The sequence below is a fragment of the Geospiza fortis genome, unplaced genomic scaffold (assembly GCF_000277835.1).
Source record: "Geospiza fortis unplaced genomic scaffold, GeoFor_1.0 scaffold381, whole genome shotgun sequence".
NCBI classification, from domain to species: domain Eukaryota; kingdom Metazoa; phylum Chordata; class Aves; order Passeriformes; family Thraupidae; genus Geospiza; species Geospiza fortis.
The window spans coordinates 1,038,623-1,056,327 of NW_005054348.1; the positions used below are offsets into that span (position 1 = coordinate 1,038,623).

The 17,705-nt window shown below is 33.8% G+C and overlaps 1 protein-coding gene across 1 annotated transcript in view; it reads right to left on the minus strand.

Annotated features, from left to right (window-relative positions):
- Nucleotides 1-17,705, minus strand: part of RYR2 (ryanodine receptor 2) — a 284,661-nt gene that overhangs the window by 46,727 nt on the left and 220,229 nt on the right. Inside the window, exons 74-81 of the mRNA XM_031058757.1 lie at nt 14,521-14,633; nt 13,781-13,877; nt 9,416-9,519; nt 8,823-8,874; nt 8,636-8,689; nt 6,988-7,011; nt 926-1,025; nt 1-36 (exon numbers count right to left, since the gene is read on the minus strand). The exon at nt 1-36 is cut by the window's left edge and continues 15 nt beyond it. Of these exons, the coding sequence (XP_030914617.1) occupies nt 1-36; nt 926-1,025; nt 6,988-7,011; nt 8,636-8,689; nt 8,823-8,874; nt 9,416-9,519; nt 13,781-13,877; nt 14,521-14,633 (580 nt within the window). The remainder of the gene's footprint in view (nt 37-925; nt 1,026-6,987; nt 7,012-8,635; nt 8,690-8,822; nt 8,875-9,415; nt 9,520-13,780; nt 13,878-14,520; nt 14,634-17,705) is intronic.

Below are 17,705 nucleotides of genomic sequence, written 5' to 3' on the forward strand. Positions count from 1 at the left end.
GCTTTAGGGTAGCTGCAACCATTGGCCCCATCTCACCTTAAAAATATTTAAAAATATATTTTTGGATAATATAAAAATAAGAATGTTTTATTAATTATTTTATCCATTCAATTAATTGTAAAACTGACCTATTTTTCCTTAATTTCTTCATGAGTGCCTACAGTCATAATGTAATGCATACAAAGCACACCAAAGAAGCAAAATATAAGGCAGGAATGACTAAGTTCAGTGAATATAAATCATGTTTCAATCACTAGAGCATCTAACAGTTGATTTAAGGGTGGGCTCACAATGATAAACTAGCTTTCAAAATTAACAATATGTCCCCTCTGCATGAAAATCCGGATGTTTCCTTCTGGTTTATTCAGAAAATGACAGTGACCCAAGCATCTAACTATGGTAAACAAAATTTGTAATCGGGAGTTTTTAAAACATCACTATTGTGGAAACAAATCACAAAAGAAAAAAATGAAAGCATAAAACCTTAGAATAAGATGGTTTCTAAGGGAAAAAAATCATCATTTAAACTTCTGAAATGTTTTATCAAAGTACACCAATAAAGCAGTTATTTGATGAATGGGAAATAACAAAACTACTTAAGCCCACATCTACTTCAGAACTGTACACATTCCAGAATATAAGGGCCATTTTGTCATTCAGTGCTGGTAAAGCTATGGAGTTAATCACACATCCTCAAAAGTAGCACTAGAAAAATTAATTACAACTACAAAAGAAACAATAATCTCATGAAAATCATTCATTATACTTTTCTGGATTAGCTGTCAAAAATTTTGAAATTTCAAGTTAATTTTGAAAGCGAATCGTAGAGCCAAACATATGCATGTTGTGCCCAATAAGAAATAAAATCAGTTCAAAGTTCATTAGAAATAAGGTTTACAATTTAATCTACACACCAAAACCTTACCTTTACTTGCACTGATTGTCTGCAGAACCATCTCAGCAGCACCCCGATCATGAAGTCTGGCTTGTTGATACAGAAGTTTTTGCTTTTCCATTTCTTTTTCCTGAATAAAAATTCCGGTCATTTAACATGAGATTTGAGTTACTATCAATCCTCCAAAGGTTCTTGGTTTTCTCTTAGTATATGGGCTCTATGGCAACATCATGAACCATTTTAATACATACAAGGCTATTGGACAAATAATTAACAGGTTCAAGTAATAATCTCCACTTGGTATTTTTCTTTAATATGCTTTTAGCAGTTTATCTGGAAAGAGTCATCTCAATTGTGAATTATTAGGTTAGTTCAAAGCCCATGTTCATGATATATACTGCATGTATCAAACTTGCACTTTTGTGCTGTGTTTTTGTGCAACAGTTCATACTCTTAATAATCTTCTATAGTGTGACCATAACTTCATACTGCTCAGTATGTGACTCTTGAGTCGTAAGTTGTTGCTGAATACCAGAGTAAAAGAAACATCTCAGAATTTTTTCAAAACATATCATTATATTACAATATAGATTGCCCCCCTACTTACAGAATATTTGATAGAATACACTGTGCTTTTATATTTTGTATTCTCTAGCGGCAACAAACAATACTGCATGGCGTTGCTTGAGCAATGGTGAAGTTTCTTTTTTGTAATTTAAACTACTACCAAAAACATAACGAGCATAAAGAGCAAACATAAAGGCACAGTTAATTCCAGAAGAGTTTCAACTTTCATCAGGTTAATTGAAGTTTGCTGGAAAATTGAGGATGACTAAGCAGTATAAGTTGCAAAATGGAAGTTGCATAGAGCCCTATGACAGTGAGTCCATCAGATGGCGTGGTAAAAAGCTTACTCAAAAGGAACATGACACAATCAGTTAGTATCATGTCCAAAAACACAACGCCCAAAACATGTATGACCTAGAAGCAGGAACAGCTGCAGCAGAAGTAGCCAGAATGACAGCTTTGCTGCCATAAACTTTCCATCCAAGTTACGGAAAAAATACATTGGAAGATGGAAGAGGTTTAAAAAATGAAGGCTTGCTAAATAGAGGATATGAGTAATAAATTAAAAAAGAAGAGGTAAAAAAGAGAAATATGTTCAAATGAATGAAAAAGAAACCTTTAACTGAAAAGCAAACCAACACAGACATTTATGCTGTTACCAGAGAGTTCTCGCCGAGGCTGGCAAATTTGTTTCTTAAATCTTTGATAATATCGTGCTGCGGAAACAAAATTCATCAGGGTTTTTTTTTTTCACACTATTAGCTCTCCTGTGGTTAAATTGTATCTTTCTTTTTGCTTTAAATTATGTGATAAATCTAGATGGAGGCACAGAAAGGAAAAAAAAATGGCAGCGTTGCTTTGTATTTAGCCATGCTAGGGTTTGAAAGTTTTGCCTTCATGTTTAAACCTCTTCCTGGGAGTTCAACAAAAACAAAACAGAAACACACACGCGCACACACACACCATACACACAAGCCATCAGAAAACCATGACATCACAGGTGCAGTATAGCTACAATGAAATATTTTCATTTGCTTCAGAAGCCACTGAAAGTTGATCAGCCTTTCTTTTCTTAAAAACTATTTCCTATTTCTAGATACTTTTAGTTTTAGACCCAAAACACTTTCATCTTTCTTTCATTGCAAAATTTACTATTCGCAAGCCTAACACCAGCTATACTACTTTCATTGTGCAACATTTTTTATAAGAATATCAACGATTTATAAGAATCCTTACAGTGAGGATGAATCTGCATAATCTACAGACTAACTTCTTGCAATGGCAGTATAGAAGAACAGTAGAAAGAGGCATTGCCAAACAGCTTAGCATGAGAAAAGTGGCATTTCCCATGGAAATCAAGATGTGTAGGATATTAGTAACAAAACAGACCAAAAAAGAAAACAAAAACCAAACCAATTCACCAACAAAAACACCACAAGCATTTCTCTTAGAAGCAACCATTCTTTGATGATAACCCATAAAGATCATGGTTCCTTCTTCAGCTTCACAATGCATTTTCACTGTTGCTTTCTCCCTGCCAACTCAATATATATATACATAAATATATATGTGATAGCAGCACCTACACGAAGAGGGCCACCCATTGCCTACAAAGTATACTAAATTAATAAGGTTATCCCCATTTCTCTAAGATGTGCTTACTGCTTACACTGTTATCTACGTTACCAGTTTCAGCTTTTTGCACTTTATCCACTTGGTTGCCAGTTGAAGTAAAGAAACTACCAAAGTAATTAGTCAATGATTTGAGCTTTCTGTCATCCACCAAACCATCACAACAACAGCAAAAATACTTCACTAAATGAAACATTTAAAATAACTGAACAGAATTAAAAAAAAAAACCCAAAACCAAGAAAACCATAAACAACTAACCAACCAAAACACAGAAGAAACACACCCCAAACCCCAATCCTCAATGAGGAACAAATCTATTTCATCTTGGACGTTTTCCACTCATATAGGAAAAAGTTGACCACTTATAAATGTACATATATGTGTTCTCATATTATAGACTTTTTCCAGCATTCTACCAAACCAAGGAAACGTCTGAATCATATTCTTCAAAAGTAGAGATCCAAATATTTTCTACTCCATTCTGTTTTTTGGGGTTTAAATCATTATGAGCAATCATATGCCAAAATAAACCAGGCAAAACCACAATTTTTAGTTTGAATTTGTAGGCAACAAACTTGCTAAAACTAAAGAGAAACTTTAACCAACAACTGAAATTCTTAAATTTTCTTGTATTTCATATGGAGACTGATTATTGAAGTCTCCCTTTGAGCTAAATAAAGACTGCCGGCATAAGATCTTACCTTTACAGAGCTTTTTTTTTTTATTATGAATTCATGAAATTAAGTTTAAGAAAAGAAAAAATATGTAAAGAACTGAAATTGCTTTCAACTCATCTATTAGAAGATAAATGCTTCTCCTTTCAATTGTCTTCATATTTTTTCAAGACTTCTGCTTAGTCTAGAGAACAAATCCTATTAGGCAGGACTTACACTGGCAAAACATTAGTTCATTTCAATTTCGGCATGCATAAGTATAAGCTATGTAATTAAAGTATCAAGTACTCATGCATAATACTTCTGTACATTTTTATATATACATCTTTATAAACACTTCAATCCTTTAGGTTCAATATATGCTGGTTTCTGCTCTATAAAAAAATATGATTTTTTCCTAAATCCCTCTTTTGGACTTCATCATTGAAGTATCACTGCTTATTGTGAGGGGTTTGAACTCAAGGACCTCTAAAGGTTCTTTCCAACCCAAACTATTCCATTAATAAATAACGCATTCTTTAGCGTAGGGAGTGAAACCATATATTAGTTTCCATACAATCCATTACATGTAGGAAAAACTGATGAAAAACATATTTTTACATAGTTGTTTGAATGTTTACCTTCTAGGAATTGATAAATTGAATATGGAGTCTGATCTTAATTCACACAATAGTTACTTATTGTAAATATGTGGTATGTGGACATTCAGTGGTTTATTCAGGATTTGTGATAGTCAGAGACACAGGTAATCATCTTCAAAGGGCTGGAGCTTTATGAGGTTGCATAATTTGTATGTAAAGAAACATGAAAATTTTTGTCTGAGGTAAATGACGGCACAATGTATCATTTTGTCAAAAAACTTGTGAATAAAGAAGTCTACTAAAAAAGTTGCTACAAGTAACAGGAATGAAAAGAACTGACATAGGAAGCTCTATTTCCTCAATTTCTTTTCTTCCTGTGAAGAGTCAATTTAATTCAATTTAATACAAATGAGTTTAAAAATATGAGCTAAATTTTGATTCCTTCTTTGAGTTCCCATCCTACACGTATTTAGCGCACATTAATATGTAGGAGTAACTCAAATGCAGAAAATTATTTGCATTTAGCTAGTGAAACAGTTTGATTTAAAATAATTTCTTATCAGATAGAATCAAAGGAGACAGAGACACCAACTTTACAGGTGGTCAATTGAGCATCTGTTCAGTAAGACAAAAAGTTAACTTAGAGACAAAGGGGAAGGAGCAAAGACATCTGTAATAACTCAAAGCAAATACTAGCAGGTAAATGTTGACAGGAACATACTAACATACAGAGAACATTATTGTCACATCAGTTGTTCACACTATTAGCCCAATTCAAATTAATTGTACAAAAATAAGACTACACTGCATGAGATATTAGCAACAGAATTGTCAATAAAATACACTCAGCATTTTCATCACATTCTAAGCTTGCCCAAATATCTCTATTGCTCTGAGTGCAAAAGGATCCAAGACTTCAAACACCACACATTTTTAAAGTCTAGAGGAGCAGTAGATTTTATCCCCAAACAAACTGAACAGTCACACTTTTCACATGGATACACAGGATAGAATAAAAGAACTGCCTTCAACATTGACGTTTGGTGACCAGACAGAAAGAAATACACAAATACACACACAAACACACACGCATCTGGTATGTACAGTTTCACATCTGCACAACTGTTTGATGCCATGTATGAAGAAAGCAAGGGTTCTTTCTTGTTGTGCTTTTTTTCCCTTTTAAAATACTTCAGAGTCAGCAAGAAAAAAAATTCTATGGAGCATAGAAGATTTAGTGGTAACGAGGTAAGCAGATTGATAGATATATAGTATTTGAATACCTGAATTATTGGAATGAAAAACTAAGAAATTAAATTATTAGATTCTTTATATATTTTCTTTGGGGGTTTTTTTGATATTCACTTTGTTCAAAATAATTAAAATACCTTTTGAAAAAATTTTTGTGAGCACATTCATCTTCCAGGATAACACCTTTACCACATGAAGATGGAACAGACCTGTGCAAATTTTTGGAGGCGTAAGAGTAAATACAGACCTGTGCAAATTTTTGGAGGCGTAAGATCCTGAAATACATCATCTCTCCCCATAGATGCCTGGGAATCGTTTTCTTTTGTGATCTGAATGTTAATAGAAGGCTAGCAAACAAAATATCAAAATCTCCTTGCTCCTTTCCATGGAGAAGGTTACAATTTTTTCCCTACATTGCCACAGGAAATGAAATTTGAAGTTACTGACTGAAGTCTGGCCATTAGCTAAATCTGTGCATTTCAAATCTCAAGCAAGTCATCTTTACTTACTCTAGCTGTCGTTAACCATAGAACAAATAACTGTATTTAACCACCTCAGAACCAAAAACTAGCTACTCTACACACCATACCTTCTCCCAGAATATCAGCCTTGCAGCACCACCAGCAAGTGGCCTGAGTCAACAGTGGGAACTGAGACTTTGACCCGCATGAAGCAGGCAAATAGTCAGCTACATAGCCATGGAACACCTTTCAGAAACAAATGGTGAGGCTTTCATGATGACACACAAAAGGCTAAGTAAAAAACAGAGCCAATAAAAAAATTAACACTGAAGTTTCAGAGCTATTGCCTCTATGTTCTTAGAAAAAACATAGAAGAACTACGAATCATTTAAGGTAAGGAGTATCTAAGGAGTTTCTGTCAAATACTATAATGTTGAAGGCTGAGAACTCAGTTCCAAAGGATCTAAATCAGACATGAACTATGATTGATGCTCTCTCTGTGACAAATATTGGAAACAGAATTTCTACCACTACATCAGAAATGATGTCTGCTAAGATACAGAAGAAAAGTTCAACTACTTTCCCTTAATAATCACATAAGTTGTTTCACTAATTCAAATTAAGTTAAAACCAGAAAGATAACTGATGCGCGAAAGGCATGAACAGCAAAACAACATGAACAAGCCAAACAACACTCTGTTTTCCCCAAAACAGTATCACAATTTTACATGGCATATTCTGCATAAATAATTCCTGAAATCTTTAAAGAGCTTGCGCACAAAAAGGGATTGGTAGAGATGTCATGCTGAAATTGAAATGTTAAAAATTATATCAAGACCCTTTAGTTGAACTTATCCAAGATGTTGGGCCTGAAAAGTCACAAAATTAGACCCAGACAAATACACACATATTTTTTTTGTTTTACCTTGCTGCGTTGTGATCCTGTCACCTTAAGGAAGGGCAAGGACAAGAAGCGAAATAGTAATAAGAAAAAGAAGTCCAAATTTTTTTTCTGTAGGTGACTGACCAAATACATACACAAAACTGTCTTTTGAACATATAAATACATTATTTAAACAAAAGTTTCACAGCTACAGGAAAAATAATAAAGAGAAACAAATGAATAGGATCTTCTCTCAGGACAAAAAATTGAATGCTAAACAAAGAACCCATTACAATTTAGGTAAGGAGCACTAAAAAATTTCTTACTGAGAGATTTTTCATACACCTCAATGACTTCCTATTTAACAATTTTCATATCTATAAGCATGAGACTTTTGATATCTAAGAAGCATGTAGAGGCTAACTGCTATGACCCTATAGGAATGAATAGTCTTTGTCAGTGGTATGTCATATACTGCATTCCCAGGGGAAAAGAAAAAAATTCAGAAAAACACACTGAAATTTGGGTTCATAATGAGATATTTACCAAGAAACAAAGCTTTATCTTTTGAGGATATTACTTGCAACTCAACTGGACTTCTGAGTGATTGAAAAGAATTTAGTATTCATAATCTTTCTGATTTCTTTATACAGTCAAATAGGGAATATGTACTTAAATAATTCAGTGCTATATCATGTAGAAAACATACAAAACATTCTATGTCCATAAAACAATGGAGTAAAAGTAAAAATTACCCAAACCACTCCTCAATAATCAGAACAGCACAGATGGTTTTACAGCAAATCAATCCTTATATTTAGAATTAAAAAAAAAATAAAAGTATTTATTTCATGTTTCGGTGTTTTAGTAGAGATATGAAATGTAAATACTAATTGATTTGAAAGACACAAGAGACACCTTTTAATGTCAGAATTGTAATATGGCAAAACACATTAAAATATTAAAAATATTAAAGAGCTAATTCCCTCAGTGCCCCTCAGAAGAGACAAATTTCTTGCAAATGCCATTTTATTAATGGAAAAAGAGAGACAGATCCCAGAGCAAACACAGGACAAGGACTCAACTCTTACACTTGTAATTAACTCATGTGTATATCCTTAAACAGTGATGATCACTAAAAACTCAACATTAAACAGTAATAAATATAGAGCTCCTATTGTCAACACGAGCAAAAAGTCTTAGCAGTACCAATGACCAGAAGTTCACCACATTTTATTAAGAAGCACTAACACACATGTGAACATAAAACTACTGTATGAATTATAGGTATTGAATGTAAATGACTACTGCAAAAAGTAGTATTATAGTATTTTAAAAATCCAAACTAATGGTAGGGCAGAATAATTTAAAAGATTCAGTCTGTTATTATCAGACTTTTAGACTAAGTTACTATCTGTAATACCTAACTAAAAAGTTAAAGTTAAATGAGATAAATGCGTAAGATTTACTAAATTATTCTCTATTTAATCTTATATTATGTAATACTGTGAATGTTTCTGTTTCACTGATATTAATCTGGGGACCTATATCTGCCATATCCAGCTTGTGACATGCAGTTCACTGGCATAATAAGCTGCAGTAAGCCATGAACCAAAAAACATAAATGTCAGCTGGAAGCTATGAAATAATGTCTAACATGACAAGAAAAAAAAAACAAGTATAATCTTACTTCAAAACTCTTCACTTCCTCTTCACCATCATCATCTTCTTCATCATGGCAGCTCTGATACCATGTAGAAAGAAAACATTGCTGATAACTCACAATTTACAGATAACACTTTACAAATTAATTATCTTGATCTTCTAAACTAACTTAATTAAAACACAAAATAACCAATAGGTATCAAACCAGTTACCTTTGCCATAATGTCAGCATAAGCCATATACAGGAAATCTTCTTCCAGTTTGCTGGTTAACAGACAGAGGAAAGGTAAAATGAGGAAGATTAATTACAGTAGAACTGAAGTGCCAAAATATTTTAAAACATCTTAAAATATTTTAAAATAACTTCTATGCTCATAAATAATTACTAAAGTATTTTTGGAAAATGAAGACTTTATTAACTTATACAAATAGAAAAGTATAGCCAGCTACAAACACAGTACTCAGAAATTCATAAACACCTTCCAGTAAAGTGAATATAGTTAATTTTTAATTATACTTAGAATATATTTCATATTCAGGATGCAACTGTCAATAGGGAACATAGAAGACAGAGGAGTAGTGAGCCCTGAACACAGTATCCACAGCTGTGGAAAAAGTCATATTAAAATCTCTTTACATACCACAAGCTAAAGAGGTTTGAGCGTAACTCAAACTCACCGTATGTTCATAAGCACATTTTGGCCTAGCTTATGCAATCTCACTTGAAAAGAGACATATATGACTTCAAACACAGGAGTAATCTGAAAATCGGCATACACTCTCAAGCCTCTCACACCATCCCTACCATTTTTCAGTCAAGGCTGTTCGACTGAATAGCAGAATAAGTTGATGTAAAGGATCAACTCTTTTAAGGCTTTCATCTTCTTCTGGTGGCTCCTCTCCAGGTTTCTTTAGGGGAAAAATAATTTAAAAGTATATTTAATTATCTACAGTGAAAAATGTTTTACTTTATGCAATTTTCTAAACATTTAATATTAACATATGTAATTTTGATTTGAACAACCAGGAAGAAGCAACTTCCAAGCAAAGTATGACAAAACTGAACCCCGACTGTGTTTATGACCATGAAGACTGAAAAGATGATGCCACTTGCAAAGCTTTGGATTTTTTCTCCTCATAAAAATCAACTCTCTTCCCTAGATTTGGAAAATAAGGTCAGTCTTACTCTGTTATCCAGAACTAGTGGTAATCAGATGCCATCATTTATTATTATACTGTCTGTTGCTATGTTGACCAGCTTCATCAGATAAAAATGAGAGTCCTGTTTCAAGTCTATGCCGGGTATAATGTTCACTGAGAAACTCTGAGAGATTTTGAGGGAGAAGAAATCTAAACCTGAAGCTTACCAACAGTTTTAGACAGAAGGAGCTCTATCCACCAACAACGGTAATGTTGGCAGGATGTAGAATTTTAGCAGATGGCAAATCAATAATGTACAAAAAATATTATATATGATTCAATAATATATATAAAAGGATAAAGAGAGTTCTTTTTTCATGTGGTTATTTTTCTTTCCGTTTTAGACAGCTCTAGTTGGCTTTCTTTGAAAGAAAAGGTATAATGACAAATGACCAAAGCAGTGTTCTGAAAAGCATCTATACAAATCTCTGACTTCTTATTGCTTGCCAAAAGACATTTCAGAAAGTAAGTTTTGCCTATCAAGTTATTAAAAAAATTGCTGCATCCAGACACTCTTTTCTATGAAGAATCTGGTAGCTCAAAGAAAATTGGTTGTATAAAATATGCCCACTCTTCAGCCTTGTTTTCATCTAGCACTACACACCAAAATACGGATAAAAAAAATTCCATGCATTGATAAGACAGCACGAGTATTACATTCTTATGTTGCCATATGTTATCTGTTAAGCAATAAGGATGTGTTGGCCACTTCAGAGATAAGAGGAAAATGTTGTTTTCTATTAAGAAAACAACATTTGCATGCCATTCCTGTGGGAATGCTTATAGCTTTCTATGAATACTACTATTTCCATGGGCCTGTGAAGTCCACCTTTCCCATGCAGCTGTACCAAACATGACTGGCTGCAGCTGAGAATTCCCTTCAGCTGATGTCTATGCACAATGGTTGTTCCATATGCCACTCTATGATGGCCATACAAGGTTCATTTCACATTTTCATTATGTGATAATATTTACAGTATCAATAACAAGACCAGAACAATTACGGATGTCTTCCCCTGCTCTTTATTTCAATCTCATTTAGAATGCTGACCTTCTCTTTAATTAACTGGCAGTATTCTGTACTTCATAATGTTATCAACCAGGATATCTCCTTAATGCTATAAAAACTGATGAAACAAAAGGGCAAAAGTTGTGTTAATGTGTTACTAGTTTACATAGATTTATTGAAATTAAACGGAGGATCAAATTCACCAATGACTGATTTAAATAGAACTCATTATTAAGCACAGCATGAATACTAGAATCAGTGATTTTCTGTCATTTCTGGCAAATAAGTATGCTTAATTTTCATTGTCTTGAGACATTTGCCCTATAATTATTTAAGTGTAAAACAAAAAGCTTTACCTGAATGTAACATAAGAGGGTAAAACAAATAGGTTGGGTAAGTTTTAGCTGCCATTTCTAAATCTTGAAGACTTAAAAATATTATTTTATATAATGTAATTATATTATTAATATTTTACATAATCTAAATTTCTATTAAACAGATTGTTATTACAGTTTATTATTTCAAATAACATCTACCAATAAAACAAATCAACTATTATGTCAAATAAGCTTAAGTGTTCATATAACCTATTTATTTAAGCAGGCATTTTTACAATTAATAAAAAGTGTTGAATACCTTATGATGCTAACATGAAACATAAAAATCTAGTTCCCTACGAGGCTTGATATGTTGAACCAGAATTAAGAATCAACACAATTAAACTCCTCAAAAAGAGCACAAGTGAATTCTTTTATCCTTTAACTTCACAAGTGGAAGAAGACTCACTTTTGTATAACAGGCTTAAGGAGAGAAGATTCAGGGAGAAAAACTGCAAGTGTAAGTTCAGTTCTCTGCTTTTATGTTAGGGAAATGCTTAATTCCCAAATCCCAGAAAAAGCTTTTACCACCAGTCTATAAATCACCAGGATCTGGCAAAGTCAGCAATAAAGTAGCTTTGACTGCATTTGTTCCTTTCAATAATTTTTACTTAGCAGAAAAGAATGGTCAAGGTTCTCAGTATTGAGAAACAACTCACTATGGCATAAAAGATTGTAGTGCACTAACTAGAGAGAGTTAAAGGACAGGGATCTTGCCTATAGTTTCTGGGTCCTGGATCGATTAATTTTCCTATTTAATATGTGAACAGTCCAGAAACTTCAGACAACCCTTCAAGAATACATCAGAGAGCCCAAGGCTCCCCCTTTCTCCCCTTCCAGATGAGTTCTGCTACCCTAGCCTAGACTGTGATTCCATCTTGAGAGTTCAATAAACTTTTAATTCCTTGCTAAACCAGGGTATAGTTTCCCTAAGAGGAAACTTCACCAGCAACACAACCACATCTTTCATGATGTCCACAAAACATTCTGTGTCAGATCCACAAAGCTGAAACTCAAACTCTCACCTTTCTGGGAGTGAGTGCTCTAAGGCAGCAAGAATGTGATGCAAATTTATTTAAAAGACAGATGGAGCTTTGTGTGCTTTTTTAATGAGAGGTGCAATACATGTCTCCCAGAGAGAGCAATGGAAACACACATATCCATATGTTCGAGGAATTAAAAGGGAATTCCTGTAGGTTTTTTTAAAAATAAAGGATGATACAAAAGCCAGGACAGTCTGCTTCTGTCCTCTCTGAGAAAGTTTTTCACTCAAGCTACTGGTTGACAAGGAGTTATTAATAAACTTAGCAGATACATGGGTTCATCATGGAGGTAAGGAGACAATCCTTAATGTCAGTGTGGCCAAATTACCATGCTGGGCTGTTTCTTTACATGAACACACCTGCACATACGCGCACATAGAGTACATGTCTCACCCTGCAGAGACCTATGTTGCTCCACTGCACACTCATGCTCCCAACTGCTAAAATAGAATTATTTTTGAGACTGAACCTGCACTATTTAAAACACCTGCATTGTGTTGGGATACATAAGGATATCAGTTGAAAAGGCTGTATACAAAGGAAACATTTGTAGAAGTCTCTTGTATTTTCAGAGTAAGAATAATATTGTTCGTAAAATAAGGATGCCACTAGAAATTAATTCTGCATGTGTGCTGGCAAAACTGAACTTCCAAAGTCTGTCTGAGTTGAGCTCATTGCTGCTGATTTCCCTTTCACTATTTCTATCCTAATTTTCAAAATTGTTTACAACTTGGGTGACTGGTTTTAAGCATAAGCTTTAAGCAGTAAAAGCAGATAATTAATTTTTTTTTGCTAATAGAAATTTTATGGTTTTCTTCCTCTCTCTATTACAGAGAGCAGGCTCCCCGTACAATAAAAATACTTATTTCAGATTGTGTTCTGTTGGATCTCCCAGGGACTGAATCAGTTCCCAGTTTCTTCCCCAAGCTGTGAAAAAGCTGCCCTTCAGAGAGACAATTTTAAGAGATGAGGACCCCAGACTTAAATGGAAATCATTGTAGGTATTTGCAAGGCTAAAGACATTGGCTCTAACACTTCACTACTGGGAAAAACCTTCATGTCCCTGCCAAGAGGATTCTTCTGTGAAGAAGCAGACTGACAGCTTCCAAGGAACTGACTGATCTAAGACTAGATTCCTCTAGTTTCATATTCTAACCTTTTGACTTAAATGGCTTTAATGTGGATTATGCAGTCCTCAAATACACAAAGGTTAGCTGCAAAACAGGAGGGAATAAGTTGTTCCAGTTCTCCACAGGGCAGAAGATATGAGATAGGGGAATGACAGCAATTGATATGTAATTTAGGAAAAAAAGCTTTATAAAAGGTTATTGAAGCCCTGAAGCAAAGAGCCTGAGGGGATTTTGGAACCTCCATCATGCGTAATTTTTAAAAAGCTCTCAAAGTGACGTGGTTATAGCTCATCTCTTTGGGAAGAGATAGCTTAAGTGATATCTTAGCTACTTCAGAGGTTTATAATTATTACTATACAAGGAGAATGTTAATCCATAATACATTCCTATGACCCTTTCACCCAGACATACTGCTAAGTCTTCTATCAGTTTGTCTTCAAAGTAGTGCTCTTCTGTTTCAATCCAAGATTTGTCATAGCCTTGAAGAAAGAGATTGACGGCTCTGTGTCTAAAAAGGAACATTTAAAACAAAAGCTGTAAACTTGTAAAAAGAAGATTTGGTCAATATGAATTTCATCCAGCTTGAACAACTGTCCAGTCATTACAACAATAATTTAAAAGGGAAGAAAAAGTTCTATGTTAAAACCTATCAAAGCACCCATTTAAAAAGAAAATTTACATTAAAGTGTTTTATTTAAAACTGTGTCACAATAATTGTAAAACTTATGCTAAAACATAGTAATAATTAATTAGGAATGGATAATAAATAAAACTGTAAAGAAATTTAAATGCAACAAATAAAAAAAAATTATCACATTGGTGAGTTTTATGTTCTTTATATATAAAATATTTTCATATTTTTAATACAAATATTAAGATAACAGAAATAGATAACTTTGGATTGTGGTCAGATAATTGCATTTTTTAAAGTTGAGGAACAGACTTGAAATTAGAAATTGAAAATTATATTTTTTGTTATTCTTTTCAGAAGATGGGGAAAAGTAACTAAACCTAATAAATAAAGCAATATACAAGCTATAATACCAAGTTTATCAATTAATGGCTTTATTTTTTTTTTCCTTTTGAGCTTGCCAAATAGCTCTGTATGAACTTTAGTGGATTTGTGAAAGACAGAACAATACAGGTCTTACCTTGGCAGATTATACAACGGTGCCATTCTAAAGCAGGCCACTACTGCTCTTTTCCTCTGTTTAGACAGCAGCTTATGCCACACTGCTTTTTTGGACCGCTGAGGATGCTCAACCTGTTACACAAAATGCACACGGAAAAATAATGTGGCAATGTGCCTAGTGTCAGGATACAGTAATATTACTAAAAGTGTTAGTTAACAGATAAATCAAGTAGAAAAGCAACAGAAGAAGAATAGATCAGAAAAAGGGTTCTAGACAGAGTTCAAGCATTCAGCCAAATCATGGAATCAGCATTTAGAAAAAAAAGCAAAAATCTCCCTTTCTTGGTATGATATAGACATTCTTCTTTTTCACTTCATTCTACTTTTGCTATCTTTTATATAGAACACTATCATCAATAAGGCCATCTCTCAGGAAGCCTTAACTTTCAATGCAAAGAGTCTTCTTTCGTTCCATCTTTTATGTCTAACTCTTTACACACGTACAGGTAAATTGTACACCTTCACATTGCCTCAGACAATATTTTTAAAGAAATTTTCATGGATACAAAAAATCTTTTATTTGTAATATTTACCATGATCAGTTACTATTGAAAGGAAATAACTTCAGGGAAGAGTGACAATTACAAAGACTTAAGACTAAATCTTTCCTGTGAAGTAGCACAGACAGAATGTACATCAAACGTACATCAATACCTCAAAACACTTTAGCTACATTTAAGAAAACTACAGCTCTCTCTTAAAATATATGCTCTTTCTGCATCCTGGCTCTACAGTAGCACAAGATGAAATAGGGTGTGCTCCACCTTTATCTTTTATGCCTTTAGGGTTTCTTCTTCCACCTTTTATTCTTTTTTCCATCCCAGGGAAATCACTGCTGTGGTGCTGAAGAGCACCTGCATACTTCTGTATATAGCCTGACTAGATAGCTGGGAACCATGACTGCAGACTGTGCTACAGATCACTCCTTTCCCACAGCCTATTTAGTCTCTGTGATTTATTTCACACATCTTCCATAAAAATTATATAATCTGATTTAACCTATGCAGCCGTTGTAGAGTTAAGGGGAGTTGAACTTTGGGGTGGGCTGTTTGGTTTTTTATGGGTGGTTTGTTTTTTTACAAACAACTACACTGCTGTGTGTTCCAACAGCATCAAAGAAGCCAGTGAAAGTTAGCATTTCTACCCTGAAAGTCTTACTAATTCTTCCTTGCAATAAAATCAAGCATTATATGAAAAAAATGCAATGACAATTCTGATATTTATGTAGATTCAAAATTCAATCCAAATTTGGTTATCCAGTTTAGTGAAATACAAAAAATACTAACAGTTAAACAATGAACACTTACTAAACAGACAAAAACACTGCCATTCAGTGAAATATAGAATTATACTTGTAAGATTAAATGGTAGTAATCTTAAATAAGCTCTTTCTAAAAATTAAAATACAAAAGAAAAATGTTTTTTAAGAGGAAGGACAAAAAAACATTCACTGCAAACATGTTTACAGTCACAAAAACAAGTGCCAGCACTACTAATTTAACAGTCAGACAAATCCAAATGTGAAAGTTAGGTAATTAGTAGTATCTTCACAATTATAAAACCCTCAATACTTTCCCAAAAGAAATAGCCTCGGCCTACGCAAGCAGATTTCTGAAAACAGTAAAAACAAAGAAGTTAGGTCTGCATGGAAAGAAAACACAAAGAATGGACTGTTCATTGCCAGTGCAATACAGAAAACATTTAAAGTATATATGGAGAACAGAGTATTTTTATGCAGAGAGCAAAAGATTACTCAAGACTATCATAAAAACAGATGCAGTGCTCATATATTCATTCATTTTAAAGACACCAGATTTCCCATTTCAGTAACAAAAGCTCCTGAGCATTTATCTATAGAAGATAAAAAAAGCTGTAAACAAATAGGTGCAAGGCAGCCACAAAAAAGAAAAAGCAGAAAACTTGTCAACAAGTCAGAAGTACTGATCTTTAATGTTGATCTGGATGAGAATCTATCCTGTTCTGGATCATCTCAATCAACTTTGATAAAACCAGGGTAGAAGAGAAAACCTTTCCCTCCCTGCCCCCACATTTCTAGTTTTCTCTAGTCTTCTTTCCTCAGAGCAAACCTACATCCTTTCAAATGAGCACCCATTCTCCTCTCTCTCTCTCAGAGGCAAACCATGATTGACAAGGATTTACTTCCATACTTCTATCCCTTTTTGCTTGCTCCATACAGCAACAGGTAAAAAATAGTGACTCCTCCTCATTCTCTTCTACCAAACTCTGTAAGGCTGTTGAACTTGCAGCAAATCCATATCAAGGCTGGCAAACTATATGAAGAAGAGTTGTGTGATGCAACAGACAGGACACTGACATTCACATCAACACACCTTCTGCAGAGTGCATATACAAGCACATTCACATATCTCTCAGGTTCCTATTGACTGAACCAGTGACTTCCTGACAGTGAGGAAACTTCTTGACATTGGATCTGAAAACTTTTTGAGAGAAACCAACTCATATAATAAGAATGCAAGAGAACCTTGAATTTTTAGATGTTCTTTGAAAAGGAAAAAAAAATAGTAAAATTTATATCGAAACAGTTTGTAGCCTATGTTGTCCAACCAGCAGTGTTCATCTCTGCCATTAAGAACACCTTTCAAGTTAATGTCCTGTTTTTTCACTGCATTTTAAAAAGGAAAAAACATAATAAATCTAAAGTGCATAATAGGTAATATTTCAAAGAGAAAAGTCACAAAAATAACTTATCAACTAGTCTTTGACCTGTAAGATGTACCCATATAGGAGATTTTTTAACTTCATATTTTAAAGCATACTGGAAAGGAGACAAAATAAAAACCAGAATTACTTAAATAAAAGTTACTGTAGTTCAGGCCACATGGGAAGCTCATATATTAATGCAAAAAACATTAAATAATACAATAGAGCTTTTTGCCAGATTCTGATGCGACTTAAAGTTTCTGGCAGAACTTTTTCAGAAAAAAAAGATTCCTCCAACCTGCTTCTGCTGTTTCTTGAATGCAGCAAGGAATATATGAGTTTTCCAGACTGGCCAAACAAATTGTTGTAGCTGCTGTAAATACACTGCAAGATAGATACGACCATGATACTGGACTACAAAACAGGATTAGGCATGTAAACAGTCGCTATCAAAAGAAAGAA